The sequence below is a fragment of the Dama dama genome, chromosome 21 (genome assembly GCF_033118175.1).
Source record: "Dama dama isolate Ldn47 chromosome 21, ASM3311817v1, whole genome shotgun sequence".
Classification (NCBI taxonomy): Eukaryota; Metazoa; Chordata; class Mammalia; order Artiodactyla; family Cervidae; genus Dama; species Dama dama.
In genome coordinates, this window is record NC_083701.1 from 22519249 (window position 1) to 22536259 (window position 17011).

The 17011-nt window shown below is 48.5% G+C and overlaps 1 protein-coding gene across 1 annotated transcript; it reads left to right on the forward strand.

Moving 5' to 3' along the window:
* Window positions 1-13346: 13346 nt before the first annotated feature.
* SOX17 (SRY-box transcription factor 17) lies at window positions 13347-15537 on the forward strand. The gene is made up of 2 exons (XM_061122810.1): window positions 13347-13868; window positions 14439-15537. The coding sequence occupies exons 1-2, from the start codon at window positions 13562-13564 to the stop codon at window positions 15359-15361; spliced, it is 1230 nt and encodes a 409-aa protein (XP_060978793.1). The 5' UTR covers window positions 13347-13561; the 3' UTR covers window positions 15362-15537.
* Window positions 15538-17011: the final 1474 nt, after the last annotated feature.

The following is a 17011-nucleotide window of genomic DNA, read 5'->3' on the forward strand; positions in this document are numbered from 1 at the left end:
TCCCATATATTAGATACATGCTGCCTAGGAGTAGTTACAGCTAATAATATAGCTTTAACTATTTGGCAGCAGAAGAAAGAATTCACTTCGGTGACAGAAGCAGATCACTGAAGGGTTAGTGAACCTGAGCGATCCGTCTGCCCGCTCTCCCCTCTTCGCCCCCACCTCGCTGGCCAGGCGCCACCTCCCGCCCCAACACGAGACCCCCCAGCAGCGAAGCTGGATGCGTTCAGGGCGCCCCCACTCCCACCCCGCTCTGAGCCACGGCCCAGACCCAGCCGTCAAGGTAAACAACCCCGGTGTGTAACAGTGAATAATGTCAATAAACTGCTTATTGTTGAGCTGATGCTTATCTGGGACAGAAGTTCTCATCTAATATCACTGGTAATATCCATTAGTATCTCCTTTTAAAAAATCTAATAAGGAAGTAGGGACCTAAAACTGCAAAGTGACGAGAGGACTGCAGGTTTAAGGCCAGCCTTCCGTCGAGGGCAGGGGGCTGAGGTCTGACCCACCCGGGTCTGGGGTGGGATTCCGGGATGCGGTTGCGGTGGAAACAGCCCTCGAACTGGGGGGGGCTGAGGTCTGGGGCGGGATGCGGGAAGCAGCTCGGAGCTTTGGGAGCAATTGAGAGCTGGTTTATGTCTGAGGATCCTCCTAATAAAAAGTGTGAGCTCGTATCAATATTTTGCTTGACTTCGTTATTTTATTTTTCTAGGTGTTTTTTTCTTCTTCTTTTATTTTAAAAGTGTCAGTGGGTGACAGATTTGGAATAAAGGGGAAATCTGATCCTTCTGCTTGGCTACTTTGTGAAGCTTCGTTTCGGACCACCCTTCATTCGCATCAGCCTTTCAAGCCAGGAGGAGTCATTTTCCCTCCAGAAATAGTGACCCGGGAGCGGAGGGAGCGGGCGGGGCTGGGCTCGGGTCTTCAGATCTCCAGGCTGTTTGCGGTGGGCGGTGGGATCTCGCTTAGTCCACCCGCAGGTGGTTGGGCCGACATGCCTTCCTCCAGCTCCAGGCTCCAGGTGAGCGCTGCGGTCCCACCCCCTCGGCAAACACCTTCAAAGAGCCCGCTGCAGATGCCGAGATGGGCCTTCTCCAAACACAGCGAGATTGTGGAGGAGGGCTAGGTGAAAATCATATTCTTGATCACAAACAAACACAATTAACTGGCAACTGGATTAAGATACCTAATCAGTCCAAATTATTTAGAGGCTCTTGTAACCATCACCCTTCTTTAGAAAGTGCTTAGTTACTCCGGGAGATAATACTCTGTTAATGAAATACGTGTCCAGAGGGGACATTCCTCTTCTTAAAGTGACAGGATGAGGCTTTAGCTAGGAGCAATACAAGCTCTCAGGGAAAAGGGTGTTTTCAAGAAAAATGCATGACGGTGCAAAAGACCAACTAGTAGTCAAAGCCTCTGCAGTTTTGGCAGGGGAAAATCCTCTGATGAGCTGTCTTGGGCTGTCTTTCATTCACTGAACAAATCTTGTTGATGTATCCCTGGGTTCAGGGATAGGGCAGTGCACAGCACCCATAGTATCTCAGGGAGTTAGCATTTTAATGGGGAAGGAGAGACAAAAAATAGATTAAAAAACATGATGACTGCCAGTAACAGGTACTTTAGGAAATTATAAACCAAGTGGGAGAAGAGAGTCTGACAAGTTTGTGGGGGCAGTGGCAGACATTGGCTATTTTAGGTAGGATGGTCTCGTGGAGTTGGCGTCCTTAGAGGAGGGGACTAACCATAGCAGAATCTGGGGGACCTTGGTTCCACACAGATGGAAGAGATTGTAGCCTTCAAGGGGGAAAGAACTTGGCATGTTTTAGAAGCAGCCAGAGGCCAGTTGGCAGCAATATGGCGAAGGAGGCAGAGAGCAGTGAGAGAGGGGTAGACGGAAAGGAGAGAGCCCCTGAATGTGAGGTGTTTGTGGCTGTATAGGCTGTTGTAATGGACAGGGTATCTATGTTATGCACATGCATCAGAAATGTTCACTAATAAAATGTTCCCAACTCAAAGGCTAAGTGGAGGTGTTGGAAAGTATTTACTAATTTTCTTCATAAATATACTATTATAATTCATTTGTTGCATAGAATAAGTATTGGCAAAATCAAATTAGCAGAGGTCCTTGAACTACTGAAGACTTAACCTGCTCTTTAGAATTAAAGCTTCAGTGTGAATGACCACCCTAAAACTGAACTGGTATATTAGATATGTTTGGTAAGTCTCACTACATATAATGCCCAAATCAATTAATACATACCCATATGATTAAATATTTGGTCAAGCATTCATGCTTCTAGTCTTTGCTTAACCAGAGCCTGCCCCTTCTAGCCCTGGGATGTTTTATCATCACCCTTTCTGTGTAAAGGACCCAGTAACATTTTCCTCCTTTAGCTTTGGAAAAAGAGGAAAGATGTGTCAAGGACAGAGGTGCTTATTAGGTGCCCAGGGCTGTCCATTGCAGCTGAACTTGGACTCGCTCACCTTCAGGGTTGTCCTGAGCTCTGAAGGGAGAAACAGCCATGGAAGGCGGGGGAGGGGCTGAGCCTCATCTGAAGGCTCAGGGGATTGGTCTTCATGTTAACATGGTTCCACAGAACTCTCTCTCTGAAGATGAAAATGACTCATGGGAATTCAGTCATGCATAGAAGCAGTGTAAATTAGATTGGCCAACCTCTGAACTTAGGGCAAGTCATGAAATCTGACTTGGTATGCATTATTTTTTTCATTTAAGATCATGGAGAGTAATGTGTGTGTGGGTGTGGCTGACAAGAGGGGAGAGGCAGCCTATTTACGAAGTATTTCCTCAAAACTGCCACAAATTCTGTGAACGCTTCTGAAAAAATATTGTTTAATTCTTACTGCCCTTTCTTATCATTTTTAGTAAAAGAAAGCCTATTAGGTCAAGCCAATTTCTAGTTTTTGTTCTGGCCATGACTGAAAAGAAACATTTTTTTGGTTTTCGAGATTCAATCTTATATTCTCAAAACTGTGTGTGACCCCCACTCCAAACAGACAAAAATAATCCTTTGTAGTTTTGTTTTTAATTGAATCCTGAGGAATTTGCCACCAAGGAAAGATAGTAAAGAAGGAACTTTTGTTATTGTAGTTTATGGTCACATTTTATACTTAAAATAACCGAAAAATGGCTTCCCTGGTGGCTCAGCAGTAAAGAACCTGCCTGCCAATGCAGGAGACTCAGGAGACTTGGCCTCAATCCCTGCGATGGGAAGACCCCCTGGAGGGGGAAATGGCAACCCACTCCAGTGTTCTTACCTAGGAAATCCCATGAACAGAGGAGCCTGGCTGGCTACAGTCCATGGGGTCGCAGAGAGTCAGACATGACTGAGCACACACACACAGTTTAAAGATAAATTTAAACAAGTAACTATTATGTTTTTGCCTTGCTTTCGAACATGGAAACAGTGGAGCGCCGCAGGAGACCTGCACAGAGGTGCTGGTCTGGAAGTCAAGAGCAGGCAGATGGAGTGGCCGGGAGGTGGATTACAGCAAGCAAATAGCAGGTATATTAAGGGTAGTGGGAGCCAGGTTCTTTATGTTCAGAAAAGGCATTTAGAAATACAGAGAGGCAGCAGGCTAGCAAGAACCGTGATATGTTGGATTGGAATTGGCGGAATCTTCAAGTAACTCAGGGTTTTAATAATTTGGGGAGGAAGATAAGAAATAGCTACAGATATATGCAAGATGCACATATACATATACTGCTGAGGGTATCTAGAAATGATGATAGCCCAGTACTCATGAGAACCCAGATCCTGGTTTCTAAACACCCTCTTTCATTAAAAGATGCTCCCAACTCCTTGCAGAAATGACTGAATCAGGGTTAAGGCAGGAAAAATACAAGATGAACCTTGAATATCTTTTTTTTTTTACTTTTTGGACACCCCATGTGGCATGTGGGATCTTAGTTCCCAGATTAAGGATCAAACCCACTCCCCTTGCACTGGAAGCATGGAGTCTTAACCACTGGACTGACAGGGATGTCCCAAGCCTGGAATATCTTGTTATGCTAAAATATAAAGAAATACTCAAAGGATAATTAGGACAAATCAAAAGGATACAGAAGCCAGCTTAAAAGGTGCCCCACATGCTAAATCGGTGACAACCTGAGCACCCAAACAAATAATATTAATTAAGGATGATAAAGCACTGAGTGAAGAAGGAATCTATGGCCCATACTAATATAAAGGAAAGGAAAACTTTATTACAGTAGAAGGAACACATAAGTACAGAGGAATGATGGGAATTCAAAACCACCCCTTGTCACCCATCTAAGCAGATGCTAAGGCAGGTGAGTGGGGGCTTGATGAGGATATTGGTATAATACAGGGCACAGTTCCCCCTACAGAAAATACTTATCCATTGCATTGGGTGGAAATGGTGACTTGAAGCTAGAGAAACTGGGCAGACACCAACTGGTCAGATGGTCAAGGTTAACTCAGCAGTATGATGAGGCTTCAGGCAGCCTCCCTTGTCATGCTCTGGGAAGGGCACACCACCGTCTCTGTGTTTTCCTGCCAGGAACGCAGGAACCCAGACCAGACAGACTGCGTGTGAGACCCTTATGGAATGAAAGACCTGTACTCTTGAAAACCATAAAGAACTATTAGAAAAGACGGAAGTCTAAAGAGACATGATACCTAGGGGCAATGTGTGATCCTGGATAGAATGTTGGACCAAAAGAAATGGACTTTGCAAAATTTGAATTGGCCAAGCGGCTTAGGTAGGAATGCTGTTTCCAAATAACCAACTTGTTGGCTATTTGATGGCTGGTTATATGGGACAATGTTCTCTGGAGTATTCAGACTGAGTGAGACATTATGTCTCAGCCTGCTCTCAAGTGGTTCAGAAAAAAGGCTAACCACACACACATTCAGACATACATACATAGGAATTAATATATAACATGCTATATATAGATGTAGTATATATTTAGGTAGTATCTATAATGTATTGGTATATGTCAGTATGCTCTATGATAAATATGACTACATATTTATATTGTTATATCCATTTACTTATTTTTTTAAAAAGAGAGCAAGAGAGGCAGCAAATGTAGGGAAATTTTTGTTGTTGTTATAAATTGAGATGGAGCCAAAAGAGGTAAAATGCTAAGAAATTGGGGAGTCTTCTTTATACTATTCTTGCAACTTCTCTTTAAGTTTGAGGTTATTTTAAAATAAGTGATTTAAAAAGAATGCTGTGGGGAATACATGTAAATCCATGGCTGATTCATATCAATGTATGACAAAACCCACTGGAAAAAAAAAAAGAATGCTGTGTACCAGCATAGCTGTATGAGTAACAAGTGCATTCATATATTAGCATTTAATATATGTTATTTCCTATGTAAGGCATTCCCCTGTGTCCAAGCTCTCACTGGGGTGATTTTACAGAACCTGAAAAGCAAGGATGGGTTATGCAGTTCTCTTCAGCCCTAGGACTCCCTGTATATGTCAGGTGAGTTCCAAGGAAGTGTTACATATTAATAATAAGAAAGTGTAAAAAAAGAAACGGTTGTCTATTTGTCTCCAAATTTCAGTTTTAAATTAGCCACTGGGGAGAAAGAAGGAAAAAAAAAAAAACCAAAGTAAACACTTAAATAATCGATATTTACTAAAATAATGGCTGTTCCATAAATCCAGAGCTTTAGTTCACAAAAACAGAACCTGGTTTGCCCTGGATCAAAGGTGGGACCCGTTTTGCAGTAACTTTTAAAATATTTTTGCTTTCAAAACAACAGCATTCCATTATTACCCAAAGCAGTACAGTCTTCTTTACAATCTCTATTTCCATTTTATCTGAATTTGCTACTTTTTTCTAATGTACAAAGAACCTTCTCTGAATGCTCATAGACCCATATATCTGCAGACACACAAACCCTGTTTCACTGAGCACTCCTATTCTGCAAAACTGGGTAATCATTTGTTCTCTTCTTTACCTGGAACAGTGGGCAAGAGATTGGGTATTTTCTCCTTTCTTATCTGAGAACACTGAAAATGAGGCAGTTTGAAGTGACTCGCAATTACCTGGCAGAAAGTTGCTGAACAATAAAGACAAGAATTTGGGATCTTTTCACACTGAAAGAGCTAGGCAGGCTATGTACATTCGGGGGTCTTTTTTCCTTTAAACACGTGAGTCCCAGGCATAGTTCTCAAAATTGAACTTTTCTCTGTGCCTTTAGGAGAAGAATTTAACCCAGGTTAAATGCTCACTGCAAGGTGTCTTTGCATTTCAAAGATCTTTTAGTGGAATACTGAATGTTTTACAATTCTGTGTATTTTTTTTTTTCCTGGCCAGTTTTAGAAGACTGCCTTGCATAAACAAAGACTCTTTACTTCACCACCAAAATAAAAATGTTGACATTTCAAATGTAATTAGAAAATGCACAATAGTTAATAGACCTCTAGAAAAGCTTTTGCCAGCATAACAAATAATTTTGATTAAAACATGATAATGTTAGTTATTACTTGTTATCACAGATGTTACAATATTTTTTCCTTGAAAACATTTGTTTAGCTGTTACAGTATATATACATTCAGTATCATGGTCACCTTTTTTTATTTATTCTCCCAATATGTCTTCATGTGCACACATTCATGAATTTAAATTTTATTTTATTATGAAATACCTGTGTAACACTTACTATGTGTCAGGTCATAGTCTAAGCGGTTAGTGAACAATTAGCTCATTTAGTCCACATAAAATTCTCTGAGACCATTATTATAATTCTCCTTCATTTTACAGAGTTGGTACAGAAAGATTCAGCAGCATGTCCAAGGATGCACAGCTGGCGAGCTGCAGAACTAGGATTCAATCCCAAGGAGTTTGACTCCCAAACCTGTGGTCATAACCAATACACCGTGCTGTCCTGAGCCTTAGATTTACAGGTACGGGGGAAATTATTGGTTCATTAAATGAACAGATAATTCTCTCCTCTCTTAGACTGGTTTGAAAACAAGGAAATCACCCAGTTGCTCCGTGCCTTAATTTTCCACTTCATAAAATAGAATTAATAATATTTGCCATCCATTTCTCTCCCAAACAACAGTATACATGAAGGGAATTTACCTAGCTCCCACATGTATGTTTTTATGCTCCAAAGGGTTGGTCAGCTACAGGTGTAGAGGAGACCAGCAGCTTAGACCTTAAACGTGTGCCAAGGCCACACAACTCGGCATAGTTAAACTATGTCTCTTTCAGTCTGAATGACGTACAAGAGCAGAGCTTCAGAGAGCTCAACTTCTTTATATCTGAGCTTTATCCCCATATAACTTTGAACTGTGTTCATTTTTCCAGCTGAATTAGAATTTGTTTGTATAAAATGATACTCAAATGAGATGTCATCTTGGGCTTTGATTATGTGAACTAATAAAATACCTAATTATAAATCTTCTAAATGAAAATGCTTCCTTGTTACAGCTCTGCAGCTATGGTATTTAAAAAAACAAAACAAAATGATTGTGTGATCGTGACCTGATTAGGAACCACACTACAAGTTTCTGTGCTAAAGTCCTTAACCCATGCCTTCCTACCTTCTGGTTTTATTGAGTTTCTACAAATCCCATCAGGTCTTTCACTGGCACAGATAGGGCATGGAAAGAAACTCAAAACAAGACCCACCACTGTTAACGGCAAGGGCAAAGAGCTGGTCCGAGAATTCTTGTCATGGGACCTCAGACAGTCCCCTGGTCTCAGTCTCAATCTCCTCTGAAACAGGGGGATACTAACAAGTTGCCTTGCCTCCCTCCAGGGCTCTCCTGACACTCAGATGAGTTAATGTACAAGAAACTGCTTTGTAAACTGTAATCTATGACTACAAAGAAATTAACACGAAAGGTTTGGGTTTTGAAAAGTCCCCCAAAGACAGAAATTTATGTATGCATATATCCACATGCAAAATTTTCCAAGTACACTCTTAGCCTGGACTTACATGCTGAGTGGATTCAGAAAAGCCAGAGGACTTGAGTTAAACATCAGAAAAGGTGAGATTTCAGGTGTTTAGTGCCTGGAGATTGAACCTCTGGCGAAGGAGAGGGTGAGAGAGGATATTGCAGGCCTGAAGTCTGATGACTGTGTGTCTACACAGATGTGTCTCAGATGAAAACAGAGGTTTACAGAGATAATTCTTAGAGCCTTGCCTCCAAAGAAGATGACTCCATGACCTAATCAAGAACAACTGTGGCCATCTGGATGACAGGGGATTTGGGGGGAGAATGGATACATGTGGTTGTATGGCTGAGTCCCTTTGCTGTCCACCTGCGACTATCATAATATTGTTAATTGGTTGCACTCCAATACAAAATAAAAAGTTTTTTTTAAAAAAAAAAAAAAACTGTTACAGTATCCCTGAGCATTTATTACAAACCAATAGACTGTGTATGCTTGAGGAATATAAACAGGCTGTTGAGGGGAGGGATAAACTGGGAGACTGGGATGGACGTATGCACATACTATATACGAAATAGATAGCTAAGGACCTACGGTACAGCACAGGGAACTCTGCTCAATACTCTGTAATGACCTATATGGGTAAAGAATCTTTTAAGAAAGTGGATATATGTATAACTGATTCACTTGGTTATATACCTGAAACTAGCATGGCTTTGTAAATCAACTATATTCCAGTAAAAAAATAATAATAAACAGGCTGTTAAAGAGTGCTGATAAAGCTGTTGGTGAGGTCTAGAAATGGGCAGAGAAGAAAATTCATGTAACTGAGGTCAACCAAACACTGACTGCAGAGGTATCCAACCGGATTCAGGTTCTCTGCTGTTTAGAAACACTGGAGCCAACTCAGGCTCCATTTCCAACTCTGGTAGGCTTGTGGTTGTGGTTCAAGTTGCACGGGAGGGTGGGTAATGAGTGTGTCAGGAGTGGCCTGTCCTATCGCCTATTCACTTTGATCACTCCCCTGATCACAGGATGCACACCTTGCCCTAACCAACCACCTGGCAAAATCCAGCCCTGCTGACTAGGGAAGCTTGGCAAGCCAGCTTGCAGGGCAGAAAGGCCACCGATTGCAGGACCTCTACTAGAGGAAAAAAAAAATATCTCAGAGCGCTTGGCCTAGAGATGTCAGCATCGCCTTTCCATGCCAGGAACAAATGATTTTTAGAGAAGGCCTAGATTCTACCCAGGCTGCAGGCGAATCAATCAGAGGGGAAGACTAATGGTACCGCATTGGGCATTTCTAAGATGCAGGGGCCATGTCTGCTACCCCCCTGGGAGGGGGGCGATGTGCAGGTGTCTGCTCCGGGGACGTGCTGTTGCTGCTAAGCCTATCTGTTCAGCTGAGGACACAGCTCCACCAGGAAAGCTCGGGCCTTTCCTGGGTGCGAGGAAGGTGGGATTGAGGGGTCTGCAGAAGTGAGCGCACAGAAACCGCTACTGAGATTGCAGTTAGAGCTCAGAGAGGCCGAGATGAAGCGGGTGAGCAGACTAGTGTGTGGCCGTAATCCGTCCCAGGGATGAGCTGGGCTGCCTTGCCTTCACCCCCGACGCCGTCTCCCTGCGGAGTCTGAGGTTCTCCAAGCCGGGGAGTAAGGGGAAGCTGTCAGCACTCCCATCCCGGGACCCGAGCTGGGGCGGGAGGCTGAGTAGGGAATACAAGAAACACCCCCCGCGGACCAGTTTCTGAGCAGGGAAACGGACCGGGAACAGCGCATTTCCTGCTTCGCCTGTGCAAACCCCGGGCGCGGCCGAGCGGGAACTGGGTGACGGTCGGGGAGTCGCCGGCTGCTGGGGCGGGGTTCGGGGAGGCCTCGAGGGGTCCGTGGACCAGGGGGAATGCTGGGGCGGGATGCTGGCGGAGGGCGTGGAAGAGGGCGTGGGAGCAGAACGCACACCTCCTGTCCTGGTGCGGAGCGAGAGTCCCCAAAGCCCTTTCGGCCCCGCGGGAGAGGCGGGCGCCCCAAAGGCAGGGTAGGGCCCCAGGTGAGAGGCAGCTAGGCTCTGACCCTCGGGGGCCTCCGGGGTGGGAGCTGGTGGCCTTGATCTCCCGGGCCCTCCTTCTTCCTCACCCATCCCATCTCACCCGCGACTTTGAACTTCGCCTCGCGGACCCGCTGGGGACCCGCCGGGGGACCGGGAATAGACGCGAGAGGTACGCAGAGCCGGCGCGCGGCCCTACCTGGGCGGTGCGGAGCTCCGGGCGCGCTCCGTGCCGCGCGCCGCCTTCCGCTCGGCTCCCGGAGGCCGCTGCGGGCACGCGACTTATAAATGCGAAGACCTGATTGTTGTTCTTTGTTCCGGGGATACCATTGTCTGTCGGTTCCCGGTGTCCGCGGCGCGCCCCCCCCTTTCCCTCCGCCCCCGAGCCGAGCGGGGTCTGTCCCGGTGCCCACGGCCTTCCCCGGAGGCCGAAGCGTCCTTCGTCCGGCTCCCGCTTCCCGAGCATCGAAACACAAAAGCCTGCAGGAAACCCACGGCCGGTGCCTGGTCACGCAGGGGTCCGAACCGCGGCTCACCACCTACCCGGCTTCATCGCTGCGCCCGCCGGCCACGGGCCCCGCGGGCTAACAGGCATGGCTTCGCGCCGCGCTAGTTGCGTCCTTGCACAGACTTTCGAGCCTTGGGCCCAGCCTGGGGACTGGGCACGGATTAGCAGCCAGAAATCAGAGGTCCCAGTCCCCGCGCGCTCCAGCCACGCGGGCGGGTGGACACGGCTCCTCCTCGCCAACTTGTCTGCCCCCCTCCCCCCACGTAAATCTCTCGTGATGAGAAAAGCAAGGCTCGCAGGAAGCCACTCCGGATGTTTGCTGCTTTTCATGTGGCATTTGTGGCTGGCTCTGATAACATCCAGAGCTCAACTTCCAACGCCGCGTTTAGTTAAGAGACTGAAATAGAAGAGTCCACACACACCTCGTGGACGGTCTGCGGCGCCGCCACCCCCCACCCCAACACGCGCCCCTCAAATCTATGACAAGAGCGGGATCAGAAGATGGGATGAGACACAGGTAACCGCCTGCAAAAGGAATTCGTCTTGGAAAGGCTCCGCAATTCCTCTCTTGTAAATATAAGTACATTGTTACTTTATAACTCCCAGGGAGAGTGTTATAATAAGTGGGGGTGGGGGACACCAATATCTGAAGCTCCAACTCCATTCTATGCATCGTGTGCTCTCAACTAATTTTTCAATATCTTACTCAAAAAAACAAAAAACAAAAAACCCCAAAACAAAACAGTAGTTAGACTCCAAGAACAAGTGCAGATAATAACAAGAAACCTCCATCAGTTTCTTGACTCTCTTGGCACCTCTTCCTGTAATGAGGTGGCCAAGAGGCACCTAAGGATGAATAAAATGTACAGGGTAAACCTGTGCATATATATTTTTTGAACTCACACCTGGATTGCATTTCCTGTACCCTATGGTTTTTTTTTTTTTTTTTTTTATGGAATACATCAAATAGATTCATCTAGAGAGATAAATGTATTCTGGAACAGGCATTATTTTTGTTTGGTTTTTCAATCGATATTTTAAGAAAACTCCTATTAGTTCACCAAAACTTTTGCCCTAACAGAAAATCCTGCTTTGAGATCTTTGGAAAATATTTATTACTTTGCAGCAAAGTTAGAGACGATTGCCAAGAAAACATCAAGGAACAAGGCCCTACAGGATTAATTTGTTCTCTCTACTCCTATAGTTTCCTTACTTAGTTGCAATGCAATCATGCTTAAATTTTCAAGCCCATATTTTTCTCTTATGGAAAAATAAGCTCTTAAAGGAAAAGTGTATAATCAGTTAAATGTGTTTAAGATTACCAGTCGTTTCAAAACCATCTATTAAAAATAACACTTCTTTATTATTTCCTTAAGCAGATTAACTTTTTTTCTTGTCTGAATCTCAGACCCAGGAACTAGAACCACTTTTTGGCCACTGAAGGTGGGGGTGGGGCAGCCAACATCACAGATCCTCAAGGAATTAAGTTGGCTTAAAACAAGTGTGCAGAAGTTTTTCGGAGAAACAGCAAACTCGGAGAAACTGAAGGTCAAGTGCTTTCAAAGGCTGTTTCTTTGTTTTTATGAATGCCCCCAGTAAGCAGTCTTGACAGACAACTTGTCAAGCAATGCCACACTGCAAGCTTCAGGCCTTACCTTCCAGATCCCGGATGTAAGCCCTAGCTTCCATCATCCCTTCACAGTAAACAAAGCAGATGTGTTGTGGAGATTGATAAAAGTTGTCTATGCAGAAGCGGCTGTATTTGCTGCTTTAGCAAACAACACAACACATAAATACACAAATACAACAGCTTGGGTGAGTGGTCAAGAGCGCCAAGTCTGAGGGCAGATTTCTGGAGGTGAATTCCACTCCCCAGTGCTGTGCTAGTAGGCAAAGTCCTTAACGTCTCTGGGCCTCAGCTTCCTCTCCTGTAAGACAGAATGGCCTCTACCTCACAGGTTTATAAGGATAAACTTGTTGGCTGATGGTTGGTGTGCTGTATGTGTGACAGAAGGGTTTATTTACAAACCCACAAAAAGATCTCTCGAATTTAAACAGAAGTTTAAATCTTAAAAGTTTTCATTCCAGTCTTGAGAAACACTGAAGACCCCCCCCCCCCCCAGTACCTCAAATTGACCCTAAGGGCTACAGGTACTTTTTTCCTCAAAGGTTGCTTTATTTCCTTCATTCGACAGGCGTTTAGATAAATATCGCTATCTTTACCACATTTAAAAAATCAAAACTAAATCTTGCTTTTTTTCCTGAACACATAGGAGGACATTTTATTAAGTTTATTAAACATTTCCTGTATACATTTTCAAGGGTGGGTTCGTCTCTTTGGATAAAGCTTTTTTTAAAAAAAAATTTCTTCAGGATGACATTTGTGATCTCGTTTTCGAAAGTAAAATTTACCTCGGACATACCATTTTGAATATAATACAGGTACGTCGAATCCCTGGGGTAAGAAAGTATTTTTCAGTTTGGAGACGATGTCCGTGGGACTCTGGGAAGAAGGCGAGCCCCCCTCCCCCGCCGCTGAAACCCCCTCAGCTCCAGGTTGAGTGGGTGCTTCGTGCGTCGATCCGGACTGCGCTGGCCAAGTACTTCTAGGGAGCAGGGCGATCAGCACCCCAGAAGGCTGATCAGGGGTCCCCCTTGGAGGGTGGGAGCCGACGCGGCGCCAAAGCCCGGTTCCAAGCCGTTTTCTCAGGGGCAGGTGTCGCCCTAGGCGCGGGGCCGCGGAAGGGGGAAGGGCGGGCGTGGGTTTGAGCTGAAACTTGGGACCTGGGCGGCGGGCTGGGCGTGGGCCTAACGCGCCGGCCGGCCCGCCCCTGCCGCTCCATTGGCCGGGTCTGTGCAGAAAAGGCCCGGCGGCCGGGTGGCGCCCGCAGTGGCACTGGGCTGGCGAGGGCGCGGGCTACACCAGGGACTGCGATCGATCTGCCAGGGACGCGGGCGGCGGGGTCCGGCCGGGAGACGCTAGCGGCCCGCGGGGCATCTCCTCTCTCGCTCCCCACCCCCTCCCCCCGGCAGGGGGAGGCGGCGTGTCTGGCGGAGGGTTGCGGGGCGCGGGGCCGGGCTGGAGCGCCATGAGCAGCCCGGATGCGGGGTACGCCAGTGACGAGCAGAGCCAGCCCCGGAGCGCGCTGCCCGCCGTGATGGCCGGCCTGGGCCCCTGTCCCTGGGCCGAGTCGCTGAGTCCCCTCGGGGACATGAAGATGAAGGGCGAGGCGGCGGCGAGCGGCGGGGCGCCGGCCGGGCCGGCGGGCCGAGCGAAGGGCGAGTCTCGCATCCGGAGGCCGATGAACGCCTTCATGGTGTGGGCGAAGGACGAGCGCAAGCGGCTGGCGCAGCAGAACCCAGACCTGCACAACGCCGAGTTGAGCAAGATGCTGGGTGAGTCCGCGCCGGGGCCCAGGCCCGGCGAACCTTGAGGATCAGAGGGTGAGGGCCTTGCGCCCGAGGCTGGGGGTGCGCGGCCCCCGCGTCCTTCCCTGGGGCCCCGGTTCCTTCCCGCTGCCCGCTCTCCTAGTCTCCAAGCGGCTTTGGGCCTTGGCCCCCGTATTTCCCGTCTGCCGGGGCACCGGGGAGGCGTCTCCCCGCGCATCCGAACGGCGGCCAGGACACCCTGGCAAGGGGCTGAGTGGGTCGCCCGCTCCCCCGACTCCTGGCCAGTTCCTCGAACGGGCGCGGGTGGTGAGCGGGAAGCCGCTTCCAAGAGCGACGGAAAGGAGGCGGGGGGGGGGGGGGGGAATGTCTTGGAGGGCCCGAGATCTCGCGTCTTCCCCGAGTGCCCGGCCTGCTCTCGGCCTCCACAGCCCCAACCTTCAACCTTTCCCTTAATCCCTTCCTCCGCCCCGGGAGTGGCACCAGCGGAGGTCGCAGGGGGGCGGTAGGGCCAGGTTGGACCTGGGAACCGGGGCGCAGACGCTAAACCCGCGGCCCTGTCCACCCCGCGCCCCGCAGGCAAGTCGTGGAAGGCGCTGACGCTGGCGGAGAAGCGGCCGTTCGTGGAGGAGGCCGAGCGGCTGCGCGTCCAGCACATGCAGGACCATCCCAACTACAAGTACCGGCCGCGGCGGCGCAAGCAGGTGAAGCGGCTGAAGCGGGTGGAGGGCGGCTTCCTGCACGGCTTGGCCGAGCCGCCGGCGGCCGCGCTGGGCCCCGAGGGCGGTCGCGTGGCCATGGACGGCCTGGGCCTGCCCTTCCCGGAGCAGGGCTTCCCCGCGGGCCCGCCGCTGCTGCCCCCGCACCTGGGCGGCCACTACCGCGACTGCCCGGGCCTGGGCGCGCCCCAGCTCGACGGCTACCCTCTGCCCACGCCCGACACGTCCCCGCTGGACGGCGTGGAACCCGATCCGGCCTTCTTCGCCCCGCCGCTGCCCGCGGACTGTCCGGCCCCTGGGCCCTACAGCTACGCTCCGGCCGCGGACTACGCTGGGCCCCCGGAGCCGCCCGGAGCTGGGCCCCTGCACCCGCGGCTGGGCCAGGAGCCTGCGGGCCCCGCGATGCCGGGCCTCCTCGCGCCCCCCAGCGCCCTGCACATGTACTACGGCCCCGTGGGCTCCCCGGCGGCGGCGGGGGGCGGGGGACGCGGCTTCCAGATGCCGCCGCAGCCGCCCCCGCCCGGCCCGGGGCAGCCGTCGCCCCCGCCAGAGGCGCTGCACTGCCGGGATAGTGCAGACCCGGGGGCCCCGGCCGAGCTACTCGGGGAGGTGGAGCGCACGGAGTTCGAACAGTACCTGCACTTTGTGTGCAAGCCGGAGATGGGGCTCCCCTACCCAGGACACGACGCCGGCGTGACCCTGCCCGACGGCCACGGGGCCCTGTCCTCGGTGGTGTCCGACGCCAGCTCCGCGGTGTATTACTGCAACTACCCCGACGTGTGAGCCGTCCCCGCCCGCAGGGCCTGCGGCCAGAAGCGCGCACAGTGTTACACACCTCCCCAAGGATCGAGGGACACTCAGCCTCGCGTCGCGTTGTGTTTTTAAATTGCCTTGGCGTATAATTTATGGTAATTTATTTTGTCTGCCACTTGAACACTTGGGGGGGGGTGGGGAGTAAAACGGGGGGGGGGGGAGGTGGTGTCTGAAGGTGGGTTCAGACCCTTGTTTCCCACAGTGGCCCTTGTCAAAACCCCATTTCCAAGTTCAAGTTCACCAGTGGGTCCGGGAACAACTCGCTCCATTTCTCATAGCTTTATTGATCAACGAAATTTTTTATCCCAGGTGTGTTTTTTTTTTTCAATCTTTAAAAAAATAAAATAAAATCTGGAATTCCACTTTTCTCACTCTGCTAGCGCCTCTGTCACAAAAGCCAGGTTTTGAGATCCCTGTTAAGTATTTAATAGAATTAGAAATGCTTTAACGATAACACTAAACATAGTCACAGTGAATTTCTCATTCTCTTGTAATAGTAGACCTGAATGACTTGAAGGGGAAGCCCTCAAATAAACATTTGGGCATCCCTACTTGGTTTTGCTAGGGGAAAGGAAACTCACAGAATGAGCCTAACTTATGCATTTCAGGTGACCCTAGTCTCTACATAGTAATGGTTAATCATAATTCTCCAAATATTTTAAGTTTTAGTATATCACTTTCAAACTCAGGAGAATATCCAAGGTAACTTTGGTTTTCGAGTTGAATCTTGAGACCTGCATAAAGAGGCTTTTGGATATGTATTTTTTTCTTTTCTGCATTTCACCATGAGTCATTAAAACTCCCTCTCAATACTGAAATTGCCAGTCATCACAGGTCTACACCTTGGAAAGCAGTGTTGCTGGGTTAAAAATAATTGGGAAAGAGTCATAGGAACTAATCAAAATAAAATGCATTGTGACCTCAACTGTTAGTGAAACTTAGCACCTATCATTTCAGTGGGATATTTTGCTATAAATTGCATATGGGGCCTGTTGCAGTTCCTGATACCTGCAGTTCTTAGCCTGGGAGGGGTCCAAAGAGGATATGTAGGCAGCATGCTTTGCAAATGCAACTAAAGCTGCAGTCCTGGGGCATCACTGTCCAGCCCTGAAGAAACTGAGAAGCACAGAGCTTCAGGAGAAACTGAGTCCCAGGTCGTGAAGCTGATCAGCCTTGCTGTTGTGTTTGTGGCCCTTCCCATCACACTTAGCAGATGAGACATAAATGGATGGATACAGATGATTTAAAATGGGCATTTCCTGCACCAGGTGTTTCATCAATGCTGTCTTGTACTGATTTTGAGCCTGAGGAAGCCTGGGAGTTTTGATGCAATTCTCCCCGTTTTGCAAGTGACACTTGGAGGCACAGATCCCTTGCTTGCTGTGTACATGGTGAAAGCCTGGTGTTGCAAGTTCTGACAACATATTTGTTTGTTCACATTTGTTTTTCTTTGTGCACAATATATCCTTGGGCACTGGGAGAACTTGCATTCTGGTTGTGAGAAGCTACCATTCTCTATACTGATAAATGCTACAGAGAAAAGGAAGGGGTAGGAAGGTGGCTTAAACATTTATTTTGAGGGTTGTCTGAACTGAGATGGTCAGCTGGATTTTCTGGAGA